At 43.7% G+C, this 18783-nt stretch overlaps 1 protein-coding gene across 14 annotated transcripts in view; it reads right to left on the bottom strand.

Moving 5' to 3' along the window:
• Positions 1–18783, bottom strand: part of PTPRT (protein tyrosine phosphatase receptor type T) — a 1064810-nt gene that overhangs the window by 21372 nt on the left and 1024655 nt on the right. For all 14 annotated transcript variants that reach the window (XM_023251232.2, XM_023251237.2, XM_023251233.2 and 11 more), the window contains one exon: positions 17489–17620. In XM_023251232.2, coding sequence (XP_023107000.1) covers positions 17489–17620 — 132 coding nt within the window. The remainder of the gene's footprint in view (positions 1–17488; positions 17621–18783) is intronic.

Genomic DNA, 18783 nt, shown 5'->3' with positions numbered 1-18783 from the left:
TCACTTAGATCTCTGCCTGTGGCCTTGTCCTGTTATTTCACTGGGGATAAATTTCTATTTTCTCTACTGCTTTGTGCCTGTTTCTGTGTATTAAAGCCAACTGTGTCTTTTGCTCTTGAAAGTAGTGAATTTATGAAGAGGAGGTCCTGGAGTACCCTGTAGTACAGTGTCCCCTGTTCACTAAAAACTGGCACTTCAGCAACGAGGCACTACTTATACCTTACTGTTGTGTCTGAGTCACTTTTCCTTTCAGTGAAGTTGTCTGCACTGACTCTGCCTGTTGTGGGCTGTGCTTGCTCTCTGTGGTGTTTGTGGGACCCAGGAAGGCCAGCTCCAAGGGGGCTTGCTGCTGGGGAAATTGGGAGCAGGATAGTGGTATTATCAAAGTTTTTCCTGGGCCACCAGTTCTATGCCACGTCCACTGAAACACTGTTGGCTTGTGGCTGCATGCTGGGGCTGGTAGGGGCTGTGAGTCAGGGCTGCCAGGGGTGCAAGGCTGGGAGCAGCTGGGTCTGGTGCATGATGGTGGCTGTGGGTATGTGGCCAGGTGTGTCATGAAATGGCAGCTGGGGGCACGGCAGATGTGCGTGGTGCACTGAGGCAGCTGTGCACCCATTGGCTGCTTAGGGCACACGTGCAGCTTTAACAAAATTTGCCCTGAGCCCAAGGCAGAGGCTAGCAGTCTTGGAGTGGGTGAGTCTTCAGGAGAACTCATGGGTGTGGTTCATTGCCAAAGGGTCAGGCAGACGTATCTGTGCATCCCTGCCTCTTGCAGGTGGCTCTGTATTTATGCTGGGAGGCAGGGGAGGAACATGGTGACTGCCAGCTCCATTGCCTTCAGAGAATTCCAACAATACACTCTTAAATCAGTATGAACAGGCCTTCTGTTTGTCCTGGTGTTGTATAAACTGCTGCTTTTATGTTGCTTTTCTCTGTAGGCTGCTATTTCTTTAAGGGTGGTGACCCAGCTTTCATTCACTGTCCTGGCTTGCCCAGTGCTGAGTCAGTTGACTTTTAAAACTCTAGGCTCCAAGTAACCATTGCTTTTATAAACTCACAGAATTTAGCCCCTCTAGTTTTTAAAGCCAAACATTAGTCTTCCTCATGTGAACTCTCTGGTTCAAGGGCTCATTTCTCTCCTCTGCACACATAGTTCATTCCCTCCTGTGGGCCACATCCCTTTACCTTTCTGACCTTTCTAACCTTTCAGATGCAGCTTCTTATTTATAGTTGTGGAGTTTGTTCTGCCAGTCTTCATATCACTCTCTGGTTTGTTGACTTGGGATGTGAGTGATATCTAATTGAAATGTGGGATAGGGTGAGGTCAGGGGCCTCCTACTTTTTCATCTTCCCGAGCTCCAAGGAGACATGTGGTTTCTTCCAAAGATTCCAGGAGGTCCTGGAAAATGGGGGGATTCAAGGAGGCCGACTTAGCTCTAAGAACATGAGAACACAGCTAACCTGGGGCTGCATGAACACTCAATGCAACTTTGGCATTTTTTTAAATTCAGTTGAAAACCTTTGGAAGAGGCTTTTTCCAAGAATAGGTTTCAATCCTCTAGCCTAGAGTCTGGATCAATGGCCCTTTCCCACATCATGTCCTGGCCCCTCCCTCCTCCTTTTCTCACCCAACAGCCTGGGGAGGGATGGTTTAGAGGGGAGGGCTTCACTACTGCAAATACGCACAGTGTGTTGCTTATCACATCTGGAACAGGAAGCCAGTCCAGTTGCAGCATATGATTTAGAAATGCCCATGCTTCTTCCAGAAAAGCAGAGGGACTTTTGCTATTTATTGTTAGAACAAGTTAAACCAAGCATGTGTGGACAGCCCTGGAGCAGCTGCCATACATTATTCCACCTAGTGATCTCCATAGCTGTTTGGGCCATGAAAAGATGTCCTTTGGGAGTGCAAGTTCACACGCGAAATATAACAAATGTGGAGGTACCCTCACTGTTGAACATCATTTTCTTGCTGATGGAATCAGAAAGCTAGTTAGTTGCTGGAATAAACATGCTCTGATGAGTTGAATGAAAACTACCATATGGGCCTATTTTTGGAATAAACAATTTAAAAGCACATTGTAGTGCACCTTAGTTATGCCTTTTGTTAATTAAACAATACTTTGATAAAATGGAAAGGCCAGTAATATCACACAGCTTCAGAAATGAAAGATTCTACTTATCAAGCTTATCAAGGTTCACAGTAGGGGAAATCAATCCTGGGCCACTTGAAGATGTAGTTGAATTAGTATTTCTAAGAAATAATATGAAAGTCACCTGAATTAGTTATAAGATTCAGATCAGTGATTATAAAATTCCTTTAAAGAGATTCTATTAAGAACCAAAACATATAATTGGCCAGCTAAGGAAGAGAGAGGGTGAGGTGGCAGGTAAAAAGCAAGGGAGAGAGAAAGGCACATCGTTGGTGACCAAAGCGTATCTTTCTCAGTTCTGCCTCTCAACAGCCCCCAAGGGTGAATAATGTAATCCCCATGCAGTGGGGGAACTTTCTTATGACCGTTGCATCGGAATCTGTTCTCAGGGTAGGAGTTTAGGAGAATATGTACAGAGGATGGTAGAATGAGGGGATGTCAAAGGCTCAGGGCAGGCTTGAGAAAGAGGTATTAAAGAGAGCACTCAAGCAGGACTTATGGGGAAGATGTTGGAGTAGGAGGACCCTAAACTCACTTCATCCCATGGATACAACTAGATAACACAATAGTGCAAATAATGCAAAAAATAACCTGAAGACTGGAAGAGCAGATTCCACAACTAAATGTAGAGAAGAGGCAACATTAAAGAGGGTAGGAAGGGTGGAGCTGTGGTGGGGAGCTAAACCAACTCATGGGCCATCCTTGGGAGGGAGGGAGTTGTGGGTGAGGAGAGGGGAGGAAAAAAACTATCACAACAGAGCTTGCACAGGGAAGGTGAATCCCCATAACATTTGGCTTTGAAACCAAAGGGGGTGAATTTTGTAAGTTCTTACAACTAGGGGGACTTAGAGCCTGGAATTTTAAAATCAGCAGGCTTGGCTCTGGGAGAGTCAAGGAGGGCATTAGGAAGCAAAGTCTCCATGCTTAAAGAGATAGCATAACAGCCCACAGAGATCCAGCCTAGAAGCAGCAGTTTGAAAAATGCCAGGGGTATATGGGTGGGAGAGTTATTTACTCATTTCAGAGGGTGTCCCAGAGGGGAGGATTCACAGGGAGACTCCTCCAGAAACAAAAGAGCTGGCAGGTGCCAATTTCCTCCCCTGCCCCCCAGCATAAACACAGGCTACCTGCGGGAACCAGCACAGCACCCACGTTAACTACCTACCTTGCTTACACCAAGCCCTGCTCTCCTTTGCTTTGGCGGATCTGTCCTTTCCAGTCATATTTGCCTGAGCCTTGATGCTTGGGCTGCTCCCTGAGAATACCTTGCAAAGCTTGCCAACACTACATCTTCTGACTGTGCACTTAGCAGGGACTCAGTCCTGGCAGTGATAGGGCAGCAGCTGGTAACCTCTCACAGAGGACACATGCACCTTGTTAAAACTGCATGCCTCACCCTGCATGCTTTGTGGGGTGGCCCCAGCCACCCTGGTCTCAGCAGTGGAGGCACATCTCCTCTCACAAAGGACTTTTTAAAAGTGCTTGCCCCACCACTACTTTCAAGAACAGGAGACACAGCTAACATTCCTAACACACAGAAACACAGAGAGTTAGAAAAAATGAGAGGAATGTGTCCCAAATGAAAGAGCAGGACAAAACCACAACAAGAGACCTAAGTGAAATGGAGATAAGTAATATGCCTAAATAGAGAATTTGAAGCACTGAACTTCAGAAAAGAGTGGAGGACATCAGAGACATTTTAACAATGAGATAAAGAACCAGAGGTGATGAACACAATATATGAAATAAAAAAAAAAACACCCATTAGATGGAATAAATAGCATGCAGGAAGAAGAATGAATTAGTGACCTGGAGGGCAGAGTCATGGAAAGTAATCAAGCTAAGCAGGTGAGAGAAAAAAAAATATACAAAGTGAAAAAAGACTTCAGGAACTCAGTTACTCCATCAAGCATAATAACAGGGACCTCAGAAGAGGGAGAAAATAGGGCAGAAAATTTATTTGAAGAAATAATAGCTGAAATTTTCCTAATCTGAGGAGAAAACAGATATCTAGACCCAGGAGGCACAGTGATCCCCCAACAAAATCAACCCAAGGGGGACTATACCAAGACACATAGTAATTAAAATGGCAAAAAGTATTGATAAAAATCATTTTAAAGCAGCAAGACAAAAGTAGTCAGTAACTTACAAGGGAAAACCCATAAGTCTGGCAGGAGATTTTTCAACAGAAGCTCTGCAAGCCAGAATAGAGTGGCATAATATATTCAAAATGCAGAATGGGAAAAATTTGCATCCTGGAATATTCTAACCAACAAGGCTATCATTCAGAATAGAAAGAGAGAGAAAGAGTTTCCCAGACAAACCAAAACTAAAGGAGTTCATGACCACTAAACCAGCCCTACAAGAAAATGTTAGAGTGGACTCATGTAGAAAGGAGAGACCATAAGTAAGAGTGAGTAGGAAGCACAAAAGCAGTGAAAATAAGTATATTGTAAAAATCAAAGGACTCACAAAATAAAAGGAAGTAAAGTATGATACCATATACCTAAAACATGGGGAGGAGAGGAGTAAAGAATGGGTTCAAATTTAAACAACCATCAACTTAATATAACTACTATATGTAGAAGATGTTATATACATAATGGTAACCACAAATCAAAAATAAAAAGTAATCTGCAAAAAACAGAAAGGAAGTCAAATACATTATGAAAGAAAGCCAATTTATAGTGAGAGAAGAGAGCGAGGGAAGAAAGGAACAGAGAAAATATACAAAGCCAACCACAAAACAAATACAAAATGTTAATAAATACATCTATATCAATAATTACTTTGAATGTAAATGGACTAAACACTCAAAGACACAGGGTGGTGGAAAGGATAAAAAACCTGCTTATATGCTGCCTATAAGAGACTCGTTCTAGTCTTAAGACACCTGCAGATTGGGGGTCCTTGGGTGGCTCAGTCATTGGGCATCCAACTTCGGCTCAGGTCATGATCTCACCATTCATGAGTTTAAGCCCCACATCGGGCTCTATGCTGACAGCTCGGAGTCTGGAGCCTGATTCGGATTCTGTCTCCTTCTCTGTGCTCCTCCCCCACTTGCGTTTTGTCTCTCTCTCTCAAAAACAAATAAACATTAAAAAATATATTTAAAAGACACCCGCAGATTGAAAGTGAGGGGATGAAGAAATACCTATCATGCAAATGGATATCAAAATAAAGCTGGAATAGCAATACTTATGTTGGACAAAATAGACTTTAAAAGAGTCTGTGAAAAGAGAGAAAGAAGAACACTATATAATAAAGGGGACAATCCAACAAGATAACAGCAATTATATATGTGTGTGTGTATGCACACACACATATGTATATACACCAAATATGGAAGCACCCAAATATATAATTCAGTAACAAACACAAAGGAACTAATTGATGATAATACAATAACTCTAGGGGACTTTAATACCTTACTTACATCAATGGACAGATCATCCAAATGAACATCAACAAGGAAATGGGCTTGAATGACACACTAGACCAGATGGATCTAACAGATGTATTCAGAATATTCAATTCTAAAACAGAATATACAAGTGAACATGGAACATTATCCAGAATAGATCACATATTAGCCCAGAGAAACATACACAACAGATTCAAAATGATCTAAGTCTCACTATGCATGTTTTCTGACCACCAAGCTATGAAAGTAGAAATCAACCACAAGCAAAAATCTGGAAAGACCACAAGTACATGGAGGTTAAATAACATGCTACTAAACATTGAATGGGTCAACTGAGAAATCAAAGAAGAAATAAAAAAAATACATGGAAACGTGTAAAAATGAAAACAGCCTAAAACCCTTGGAATCTAGCAAAAGCTGTTCTAAAAGGGAAGCTAGAGAAATCTCAAATAACTCAATCTTATAACCTCAAGGAGCTAGAAAAAGAAGGAAAAAACCCAAATCCAAAAACTAGCAGAAGGAAGGAAATGATAAAGATTAGTGGAAGTAAATTATATAGAAACTAAAAAAAAAAAAAAAAAAGCAGGAAAAGACCTCTCTGACCTCAGCCGCAGCAATTTCTTACTTGACACATCCCCAAAGGCAAGGGAATTAAAAGCAAAAATGAACTATTGGGACCTCGTGAAGGTAAAAAGCTTCTGCACAGCAAAGGAAACAATCAACAAAACTAAAAGGCAACCAACGGAATGGGAAAAGATATTTGCAAATGACATATCAGACAAAGGGCTAGTATCCAAAATCTATAAAGAGCTCACCAAACTCCACACCCAAAAAACAAATAATCCAGTGAAGAAATGGGAAGAAAACATGAATAGACACTTCTCTAAAGAAGACATCCAGATGGCCAACAGGCACATGAAAAGATGCTCAACATCGCTCCTCATCAGGGAAATACAAATCAAAACCACACTCAGATATCACCTCATGCTAGTCAGTGGCCAAAATGAACAAATCAGGAGACTATAGATGCTGGAGAGGATGTGGAGAAACGGGAACCCTCTTGCACTGTTGGTGGGAATGCAAACTGGTGCAGCCACTCTGGAAACAGTGTGGAGGTTCCTCAAAAAATTAAAAATAGACCTACCCTATGACCCAGCAGTAGCACTGCTAGGAATTTACCCAAGGGATACAGGAGTACTGATGCATAGGGGCACTTGTACCCCAATGTTTATAGCAGCACTCTCAACAATAGCCAAATTGTGGAAAAAGCCTAAATGCCCATCAACTGATGAATGGATAAAGAAATTGTGGTTTATATACACAATGGAGTACTACGTGGCAATGAGAACGAATGAAATATGGCCCTTTGTAGTAACGTGGATGGAACTGGAGAGTGTGATGCTAAGTGAAATAAGCCACACAGAGAAAGACAGATACCATATGTTTTCACTCTTATGTGGATCCTGAGAAACTTAACAGAAACCCATGGGGGAGGGGAAGGAAAAATAAGAAAAAAAAGAGGTTAGAGTGGGAGAGAGAGCCAAAGCATAAGAGACTCTTAAAAACTGAGAACAAACTGAGGGTTGATGGGGGATGGGAGGGAGGGTAGGGTAGGTGATGGGCATTGAAGAGGGCATCTTTTGGGATGAGCACTGGGTGTTGTATGGAAACTAATTTGACAATAAATTTCATATAATCAAAAAAAATAAATTAAAAAAAAAGAAACTAAAAAAAAAAAAAAAAAGAAACCAAGAGCTGGTTCTTTGAAAAGATCAACAAAATTGATAAACCTCTAGCCAGACTTATAAAGAAAAGGAAAAAAGAGTACTCAAACAAACTCAGAAATGAAGTGAAAGAGGAGAAATAACAAATGACACCACAGGAATACAAAGGATTATTAGAGAATATAATGAAAAATTATATGCCAACAAATTGAACAATGTAGAAGAAATGGATAAATTACTAGAAACATATAAACTGCCAAAACTGAAGCAGGAAGAAATAGAAAATTTGAACAGACCAGTTACCAGCCAGGAAATTGAATCAGTAATCAAAAACCTCCCAGCAAACAAAAGCCCAGGACTAGATGCCCTCACAGTGAATTGTACCAAACATTTAAAGCAGAGTTAATGTTTATTCTCAAACTATTCCAAAAAATAGAAAAGGAAGGAAAACTTCCAAATTCACTCTATGAGGCCAGCATTACCCTGATACCAAAAGCAGATGAAGACACTACCAAAAAAACTATTACAGGCCAATATCCCTGATTAACATAGATGCAAAAATTCTTAACAAAATGCTAGCAAACCAAATTCAACAATACATTGAAAAATCATTCACAGGGGTGCCTGGGTGGCTCAGTTAGTTAAGCATCTGATCTCCACTCAGGTCGTGATCTCACGGTTCATGGTTTTGAGCCCTCTGTTGGGCTCTATGCTGATAATGGAGCCTGCTTGGAATTCTCTCTCCCTCTCTCTGCCCCTACCCCACTTGTGCTCTTTCTCTCTCTCTCAAAATAAATAGACTTAAAAAAAAACATTCACAAAGATCAAGTGGGATTTATTCCTGAGATGCAAAGGTGATTCGATATTTGCAAATCAATCAATGTGATACATCATACCAATAAGTGAAAGGAAGAAACATGACAATTTCAGTACACACAGAGAAAACATTTGACACAATACAACATTTATTCATGATAAAATCCCTCAACAAGGTTAGAGGGAACATACCTCAAAATAATAAAGGTCTTGTATGAAAACCCCACAGCTAACATCATCCTCAATGGGGAAAACCTGAGAGCTTTTCCCTTAAGATCAGGAACAAGACAAGGCTATCCGTTCTTACCACTTTTATTCAACAAAGTACTGGAAGTCCTAGCCATAGCAATAAGACAAAAGAAAGGAATAAAATGGATCCAAATTGGTAAGGAAGAAGTAAAAATTTCACTATTTGCAGATGACATGATACTATATATAGAAAACCTGAAAGATTACACACACAATAAAACAACCCCTACTAGAACTGATAACTGAATTCCACATGGTTGCAGGATACAAAATCAATGTACAGAAAGCCATTGCATTACCAAACATCAGTAGTGAAGCAGGAGAAAGAGAAATTAAGAAAACAATCCCACTTACAATGGCACCCAAAAATAAGATACCTAGGAATGAACCTAACCAAAGAGCTGAAAGACCTGTCATCTAAAAACCATAAAACACTCATGAAAGAAATTGATGATAAGCCAAAGAAACAGAAAGACATTCCATGTGCATGTAAGAAGAACAAATATTTTTAAACTACACATTTAATGCAATCCCTATCAAAATACCAAAGCAGTTTTCACAGAAGTAGAATAATCCTAAAATTTGTATGGAACCACAAAAGACTCTGCCTGAATAGCCAAAGCCATCTTGAAAAAGCAAAGCAAAGCTGGAGATATCCTGTCTCTGGACTTCAAGTTATATTATAAAGCTGTAGTAATCAAAACAATGTGGTACTGGTTCAAAAACAGATGTATAGATCAATGTAACAATAGAAAATCTAGAAGTAAACCCACAATTATATGGATAATTGATCTTCAACAAAGCAGGAAAGAATATTTAATGGCAAAAAAGGCAGTCTCTTCAACAAATAGTGTTGGGAAAACTGGACAGTAACATGCAGAAGAACGAAACTAGACCACTTTCTTACACCGTATACAAAAATAAATTCAAAATGGATTAAATATCTATACTTGATACTGGAAACCATAAAAATCCTAGAAAATAATATAGGAAATAATTTTCCTAACATTGGCCATAACAAAATCTTTCTAGATCTGTCTCTTGAGGCAAGGGAAACAAAAGCAAAAATAGACTGTTGGCACTATATCAAAATAAAAAGCTTCTGCACAGCGAGGGAAACAACCAATATCAAAACAACCAAACGACAATCTGAATGGGAGAAGATATTTGCAAATATTGTATCTGATAAAGGGTTAGTATCCAAAATTGAGAACTTACAGAACTCAATACCAGAAACCAAATAATCAAATAAAAAATGGGCAGAAGACATGAACCAACATTTCCCCAAAGAAGACATCCAGCTGGCCAACAGACACATGAAAAGATGCTCAACATCACTCATTATCAGGGAAATGCAAATAAAAAGCACAGTGAGATACCATCTGTCAGAATAGCTAAAATCAAAAACTAAAGAAACAACAGGGTGTTGGCGAGGATGTGGCAAAGGGGAACCCTCATGCATTGTTGGTGCATATGCAAACTGGTGAAGTCACTCTGGAAAGCAGTATGGAGGTTCCTCAGAAAGTTAAAAATAGAACTACTCTACGATCCAGCAATTACACTACTAGGTATTTACTCAAAAGATACAAATATACAGATTTGAAGGGGTATAGGCACCCCGATGTTTATAGAAGTATTACCAATAATAGCCAAGCTATGGAAAAAGCCCAAGTGTCTATCAGTAGATGCATGGATAAAGAGGTGGTATATGTAGGGAATATTATTTAGCCATTAAAAAAAATGACATTTTTCCATTTGCAACAACATGGATGGATCTAGAGAGAATACTACGTGAAATGCAGTCAGAAAAAGACAAATACCATATGATTTCACTCATATGTGAATTTAAAGGAACAAAACAAAGGAGCAATGGAGGGGGGAAAACCCCTTAACTGTAGAGAACAAAGTGATGGTTACCAGAGGGGAGGTGAGGAGAGGTTGGGTAAAATAGGTGAAGGGCATTGGGAGTGCACTTATATTGATGAGCGCTTTGTAAGGTACGGTATTGTTGAATGGCTATATTATACACCTGAAACTGATGCAGCAGTATATGTTCACTATATGTTAAAATAAAGAGTTCAATTATACAGCTGAAGAAAGGAACAACTTTTGGGTAGAAGGTGGCATTGCTTGGGGAGGTATGGGAGAAGAGGCCGAGGCAGGGGCTGTTTGGGCAACAGGGTGTTGGGGGGAGATGTGCTCCAAACCATGAGGATGAGGAGGCAGGGGGGTTTAAGAATGAGGATGTGCATTGTTCAACCTTTGGTCATGGGCATTACTGGGATTCAAACTCCACCTGGGTATATGGAGCAGGAAGTAAAGCCTGAGCATGAACTAGGAAGTGGCCATGCAAACAGGACTCCCTTGCAATTCCCAGAAATCTGTGGGGTGGATAACAGACTTGCCCACAGGATTGGGGAATAGGAAGCAGAGCCCATTTCAATTAAACCTTCAAAGACAGAGTGAACTTGGCTGACATCAGGGTTAAATGAATTTAATAGAGGATTGTGTTAAGACTTGGAGAAGTTATGAAACTGGCTTACGGCAACACACCAAGTTAAGTGGCAAGGCTAGAACTTGAACTCTGGTCTCACGGCCCCAGACTTCTTATTCTACTGTTACCCTCTCTGGAACAGAAGGACGGCTCCTTGCAAAGTCAGACCTGAGGCTCTTGGAGACATAGACTTGGGTGTTCTGTGGGTTTTGCTAGCATGTTAGGCTGTGTTTTCACAAACGGAGATAAAAATGGGGATATCAGTGCTTGCTATTTGCCCTGCAGGCACAATGACAAAAAAAAGACATCATGCTGCATTTCTCCTGGGAGAATGATGAGCTTGCCTGTCAACTTTTAGAAGCTCTGTGGAAATGCACTGTTCTTGGTCTCACCCTCCCTCACCTTTCTATCTGGCCTAGCATCACCTGAACTCTCAGACTTTCCATGGTGGGAGCCTCAGAACTGGGTGACTCAGCTTTTATATAGCTCTTGTTTGTTTTAAACCAGAAAATATTTCTTCCTGCTCCGTATACCCAGGTACCAGCCAGTGATTATCAGGCACCAGAGCCCTGGAAACGCTACTGTTTAAATGGCTACCAAAATCTTCAACCCTTGGAAGGGGACCTTCGGCCTAAGTCAGTGATGGGTTGTGGGGCTTTGGATAAATCTTGTAAAAAATTGTTTTTATGTTTATTTTTGAGACAGAGAGAGAGAGCTCAAGCAGGGGAGGGGCAGACAGAGAGGGAGACACAGAATTGGAAGCAGGCTCCAGGCTCTGAGCTATCAGCCCAGAGCCAGATATAGAGCTCGAACTCACAAGCCTTCGAGCCAGCAATGAGATCATGAGCCGAAGTCGGCCACTTAACCAACTGAGCCACCCAGGTGCCTTTAAATCTTTTTTTTTTTTTTTCTTGCCTGGACCTCAGCTTCCTGCCATGAAAAATGAGGGGAAATAGACCCTGGTCAGATCAGTGGTTTCCAAAGTGGTGTCCGTAAATTTGGCAGGAGAAGCCAATAAGATATCCCCAAAGTAATTAAAAGCCAAATGCTATCAGGTTGTTGTCCTGGAGTGGAGGACACCGAATCTCTGGCTTTGGGCTGGAATTAGACCATTGTGTGTTAGCTCTGTATATGGTCTGCTGATCAGAAGTTCATTGGGATAGTTATGTTCATGGAAAAACATACAAGTAAACAAATTATTAATTATTAAATACAGTTTGGGAAACAAAAACTTCCAAAATAGCAGGTCTATGGAGGAAAGACCTAGGAAATATCAAAAGGTGTTTGGAGATCACTTAGATGATAAAATCGCTAAGATATAAGCCAGATAAAGTGTACTCCCTAGAGTGACAAGTGAAATACTGAGAAACTCAGGGGACATTGTACGCCTGGTCAATATAATAAATGGGCAGAATATTCAAGGAATATTAAAGACCTACCACTTACTATGTGGAGACAACCAAAGAGATCCTGGGTCTCAATGACCCCAAACCTGATTACAGGCCGGTGGGGTGATATACGGTGGCCATCTCCTGCTGGATTCTTCCAGAGCTGACCACAGAGCTCAGGAGTGACATGCTGCCTGGACACTGGCTTTTCCATTCCTTCTGCTTCCTGGTCAGCTCCTTCCTGCCACTTGAGGGTCTTGGTTGAGATGGTTCCAGTTAAAGATGATTCCATCCTGTTTGATGCCAAAGGGAGTCTGGCAGGTAGATATTACTTCACTACGATGTCTGCTCCATGGGGACTGGCTTTTATTTTTTTTTTTGGTGCCTCTTTTGTCTTTTGCTATGTCTGGTCTGTGCCTAGTTCAGGGTAGTTTCTCAATCCATGCATGTTGATGACTGAATGCAACCCAGAAAATATGCACCTTAACTTTTGAAAGACCTCCTCTGGGTCAGCAAGAGTCCTGTGGAGGCAGGTCATCTGCCTTCTCCTTGGCTCTCCCCATCCTGTTCTCTCATGTTTCCTGACGGACTCTGATTCAGGCATGGATTTCTCTAGAATAAGCCACTTTCCAGTTCAACACTGGTGATTCTGGACGTTCCCATGATTTCAGTCTCACAACCTGCACTGATCCCTACAACTCTGAGTCTGAATTCCTGTTTTCAGTTGTATTGCCTGCAGTGGCTTTCTATGGCTAATGTAACAAACTACCACAGATGTGGTGGCTTAACCCAACATAAATGTATTATCTGGAGGTCAGAAATCTGCAATGAGTATTAAAGGATTAAAATAAAAGTGTCACTAGAGGTGTTTGTCTTCCTTTCTGGAGTCTGTAGGGGCCAAACTATTCCTCATCTCCCCAGGTTTTTAGAGGCGGCCAGCATTCCTTGACCTGTGGCTGTGTCACTCCACTTTCTGCTTCCATAATCCCATGGTCTGCTTCCATCACCACTGACTTTGATCTTCTTGCACCCCTCTGACTAGGAACCTAATATGGGGCCGAGCCGGATAACTCAGGACAATTTACATACCTCAACATCCTTAAATTTACCACATCTGTGAAGTCCCTTGTATGAGATAACATATTCATAGATTTAGAGACCAGGATGTGGACATCTTTTGGCGGGGGCATGATTCTGTCTACTGCACAGTTCCAACCCATGGCTGACACAGAGGATTTCCTGAGTTGTCTAAACAATGTGGCAGGTGTGGCATGACCATGACGAGGGCTTCTTTTTGGGTCTGCTCCCCATGAGCTCTCGTCTATCTGTAGAGTCCACAAAGATGGAAGAGATCTTGGGTCAATGCTGTTGGGTGTGACTGGAAAGATTCTTTCTGATGTGCCCACTGGAAACCACACTGTCATTTGCTGGATGTTGTGGTTCTAGGATATTGCTCCACTAATCTGATCATAGGCCTTGGAGTCCCAAAGAGCTAAAAAAGAAAAATCTCTAAGGTTGAATATGTAGTTGCCTTCAGAGTCTTTATCTTTAGCTCCCACTGCTTGTAATTATCTTTGAACTGAAGCCACTGTGGAGAAGGGAAAATATCTGTGGTTGGGGATAGCTGACTGAATGATGCAGTATAGGATTCCGAGCAGAGGCAGGCAGATTTGGCCAGCAGTGCAAGAAAATAAGTCACCAGAGATGTTTCCTCCTCTCCTCAACCTTATTTTGCTGCAACTTACAGGTAGTCCTGCCACAACCCTCCACACAAGCCCTTATGGTTGGCCCGTGGTCAAACCAGAGGATGTGGCATTCACTGGTCCTCTGATGATGCTCAGGACCTATGACAGACCCATCTGTGTTGCTGGGCTGGCCAGGAAGCTGTAGCTGTCCTGGCATGGGCATGCTGGCAGACAAATGCTGATGCCGCTTCAAAGAACCGCCCTTCCAGGTGCTGAGGGCAGCTTTTCTGCTGCTCACGCTGTGTCATTGTTTATTTTCGCAAGGCACCCAGCTGTTGCGGTGATGATATTTATATCAATAAGTGTTCTATTCATCTGTCGATTTTAGGGGATGCTTGCCAGCTGCATATGGCAGCCAACCTCATGGCCCTTCTAAACCTGATGTTTTTGCAGTTAGAGAATCAATTCTTAAAGGCTGTATCAACATCTGGGGCTGAGAAATCTTCATTCACCTAAGACACACCCTGGAAGGGGCAGTTATAGTCAATGACCTAGACCCCTGCTTCTCTACATGTCCCAAAGTGAGATTCTTTCACACTCCTCCTCCATGCCCAAGCTCTGGTTTTGCAAAAAGGGCTTCTGGAAAAGGGGGAACAGAAAACAGGCTTTCACAGGCTCTACTTCATTCATGGACTCAGTGAGCAGAGTTCACCATTTTAATTTCTCAGGCAAAGGAATAGGGTGGTGATGCCTTCTGAGTCTGGAACTCCACAGAAGTCTTTGTTTTATGGGAATCCATTTAATTTCATGGTTATCTTGGATTCCAGCCACATCTACTGATTGAGCCCCTTGGGGACTCACACACCATATTCAGTCTGTCAGGATATTTTGTTGGGTTTCCCTTCAGGAGATATCCAGAATCCACTCCACGGCTACCACTTAGGTTCAAGCTGCCATCACATCCCTTAGCAAATACACTCTCCTTCCCAGACCATTAGTGTGTTCTCAACACAGTAGCTAGAGGGATGTTTTGTTTGTTTGTTTGTTTGTTTTTAAAGGTCAAAGTATGTCACTCCTCTCCTCAAAACCTGTCAGTGGCTCCCTTCTTCTCTCAGAGTAAAACTCGAGTTCTTCCTAGGACCCCTAAGGGCCTCCATGACCTGGCCCTGCCATGTGTCTGTGTCACCTGCTGCTGCTGTCTCCATGTTCACTCTGTTCCAGTCACAATGGCCTCTGTGCTGTTCCTCAAATGTGCCAGGCATGTGCGCACCATAAGGTGTTGGTGTGGGTTGTCCTTTGTCCCTGCAATGCTCTTCCCAGAGATGGTCACACGGCTCATTCTCTCCACCTTCTTCAAAAATACGCTTATATGTGACCTTCTCAATACAGCTTGCCTTGATCACTCTATCAATAGAGTGCCCCACACCTGCCTTCCAGTCTTCCTCTTAATTTTTTCCAAACACTCATCACCTTCTAACATATAATTGAGTACATTATAGGGACTTGGTTACATATTGTCTCCTTCACTTTAGAAGTTGCACCAGAGATGGGAATTTGTTGTTTTGCTTTCTGTGTCTTATTCACGATGCATTCTAAGCATCTAGAACAGCTTCTGGAAGACAGCAGATACTCCACAAATATAGGTGAATGATGAGCAAATCTCTCGTGAACGTATTATGTGCACATCCCACCAGGCGCTCAATTTCATCCTGATGATCTGCTCCTCTCCCCGCCTCCCCCTGTCTTCCCTCATCTTGGTCGGTGTGACCCCAGACGTCTAACTGCCTAGACTTGAGCTCCTGCCATCATCCACAACATCTCCTTCTCATTCACCTCCCACATCCAACTGCTCCCCAAACCTGTAGATTTCCATCTGGGAACCAACTTTCACATCCAAGCCCGCCTCCTGATCACTACCTTTCTTTTCTGTACATCTGCAGAATCTGCCTCCCAGTCTCCTGGCTTCCAGGTTTCCCTCTAACTTTTTCTCCTCACTGGTCCCCAGACTCAACTTTCTAACAGGAACCAGCCACACCATGGCTTAAAATCTGCAGAATCCCTCCTCCCTGGATAGCAAATATTGTCTAATGGTGCTCCTTGGAAACCCGAGGCTTCACAAAAGCACCCAGAGTCCTGACTCTCCAAGAGACACTTGGGGGGACCAGAAGACCAGTCTGGGTGGAGCTCAACTCCCACCCCAGGTGGTTTCACCACGAACATCTCTTGATCACACATGCTTGAGCAATACAGCGCTTACACAAAAGCTTTTATTCGAAGAGAGGGTTCTGTTGCTTACAAAGTAAGGGTCTGACACTATGCTGCAGGCCAAGGCTGAGATCTGAAGCCCACATGGGCAGCCCTCTGCAAGCAGGACGCTGCTACATTTTGCAGCCTCACCACCCTCTTCTGCTCCCGATAGACCCTGAGCCCCAGCTCCACTGCAACCCCAGCTGTTCTAAAGAGAAGCCACACACATTCACACTGCCTTGCCTTTGCCCCACTGTTCCCTCTGCTCCGAGTGCCTTTTCCCAGCTCACTCAGCCCCACACACCCAAACTTCTGCTGCCTTCTTCAAGGCCAAAGTCACCTTCTTTTTGAAGTCTTCCCTCACCCTCTGGGCAGAATTAATTGCTCCCTGTTCCCGGCCAGCACAGCACTTTGCGTCTGACCTCTATTATAGCGCTGCCACACGAGGTTGGGACAATTTGCTCATCCGTCTCTGTAGCAAGACTGTGAGCTCCTGCAGGGCTGAGACCACAGCTCAGATCCATTTTATTTTATTCCCACACAAGGCCAGCACGCACACAGGAGTGCACTGAGTTTCTCTGAGTTTCTTTCAAGACAGTGAAAGGATCACTTTTCAAAAACCTGAAAGGACATTCTCACTTTTCCCACCCAGGAACGGCTCCCCTGCTATGGGGACCTGGGCTCCAGAAGCTGTCCCATGACAGGTGCTTTAGCACTCTTGGAGTCATCAGACCCCGGGGGGCTAAAGCATGAAGCCTGCCTGGACACCGGGGTCACCTGGGATGAAGCCGGGATCGTCGGGGTGGCTAGTGGGCAGAGGGTCTACAGTTCAAGCTCCAGGCTCTGTCAGTGCTGGGTGCATCTCCCAGGGGGCAGGCTGGGTGGGTGGGTGTGGCAAGGCATCAGAATATTCCGTAGGGCTGGAGACGCTCAGCGGTAGGGAGGCTCTGTGAGCCTCTTAGCTCAGTGTGTTCGGTGTGATTTGGAGCAAGGCCCTAATCAGTGTGGTGGATGGAGCAGAATCTGGCTCTGGATGGGGAGGGAGGGCTGGACAAAGCCTACAAGCACGGGGGAGTCACTGTTGGGAATGAGAGGGCTCAGGGGTGGCAAGGCCCGGGAAGAGACCTCCAGCTTCCACTGGCAGCAGGATGGGCCGGATCGGTGCTCGAAGCCAGACAGTGGCCATCAGCAGGCAGCTCAGTCGGGCAGGGGAAACACCATGCTGGCTCTCAGGCTCTCCCTCCAGCTCTTGGGCATGGCTTCCCGAATGCACCTGAGCACCTCGGGCAGTGGCTGGGCCCCTCCTACCTGGGCAGTGTCCATCTCATTCAGCATCACCACGGAGGAGCAGTTATAATCGAACACCAGCCTCCAGAAGTCTGCCACGGTGTTGGGTAGAGGGTGTTGGGTGACCACGAAGGCGGCGGGCTGCTTGTGGCTCTGACAAAGGAACGACATAGGCTTCGTAAAATACACATCCATCAGTGATGCTCTGATGGTGATGAGGCTTGGACAGCTGCCAGAGGCCCTCGAACCTGCCAAACAGATTGCACAAAACACCTACCTGTTCTGTTATCTCTGGGTGCCCAGGTGACAAAGGGGGCCTTCTCATAATGAACTCATTCTCCTCTAAACTAAGACATTTCATTAGGAAAGTGTCACTCGGCTGGGGATTACTCAAATAAATTATTTATGTTTTGGAGCTCAGCAAATAATCATCATTACAATATGAAATGAAAGATTCTGGCTGCAGATTTGCTGCTCTGCTGGCCAAAGCACCTCTTGGGACATTAGGGATATCTGTGGTCCTGTGCCCACAATGCTGGAGGAGGGGCTGGCTCAGCCCAAGGCAGAGAGCCTCCTGAAGGGGCTTCTATTGCAGGAGGCTCACTCCTGCCCCAAGGCCTGGCAGAAGATGGACACTGTGTGCTGTGAGACAATGGGCAGTGGAAGGTGCTCAGGTTTTAGGGTCAGGAAGGCCAGGGGTTCAAATCCACCATTCTTACTTGTAGGTTATTAGTCATGTATCAATATGCCCATCTGCTCATCCCTTCCTTCCATCCATCCATCCATCCATCCAGGCATCATTTGTAGAGTGCCTTTTTTTTCTTTTTGGTGGTAAGCCCTGGCCAGTTATTAGATCTTTCCAAAGTCACGTTCTTCATCGGGAAGAGGGGAATCACAACTCCGAAGGGATACTGTCATATGGATTGAATGAGATTTGCACTTGAAAATACCAGCACCCAAGAAAAGACTGTGAGCCCACTGGCAGGGCAGAAACACAACTTGGTTCTTCATCCTTGGCCCTAAGGCTGTGGCTGGCACATGAGACACCCAGTACAGGTCCAGCAAACAAATGCATACACTCAGTCCCATGTTACAGATGGGGAAACTGAGGCCCCCAGAAATTAGCTTGTGATAGTCTGGGCTACATTGGAAGCTCTGACTGGGCCTCATTTATTACAGTATCTCGTGAGGGGTTTGGAAAGATTGAAGAGCTTCTCCTTTAGTGGTCTGTGAAACTGGAGATTACCCATAGCCTATGTTCTTAATAAGCTTTCTTGAGAGACAGGCCTTGTGACGGACACAGCTGTTTTCAGTAG

This window comes from Felis catus, chromosome A3 (genome assembly GCF_018350175.1).
Source record: "Felis catus isolate Fca126 chromosome A3, F.catus_Fca126_mat1.0, whole genome shotgun sequence".
Taxonomy (NCBI): Eukaryota; Metazoa; Chordata; class Mammalia; order Carnivora; family Felidae; genus Felis; species Felis catus.
Note: the sequence above shows the minus strand (reverse complement) of the source record. Positions and strands in the feature narration are given on the sequence as shown.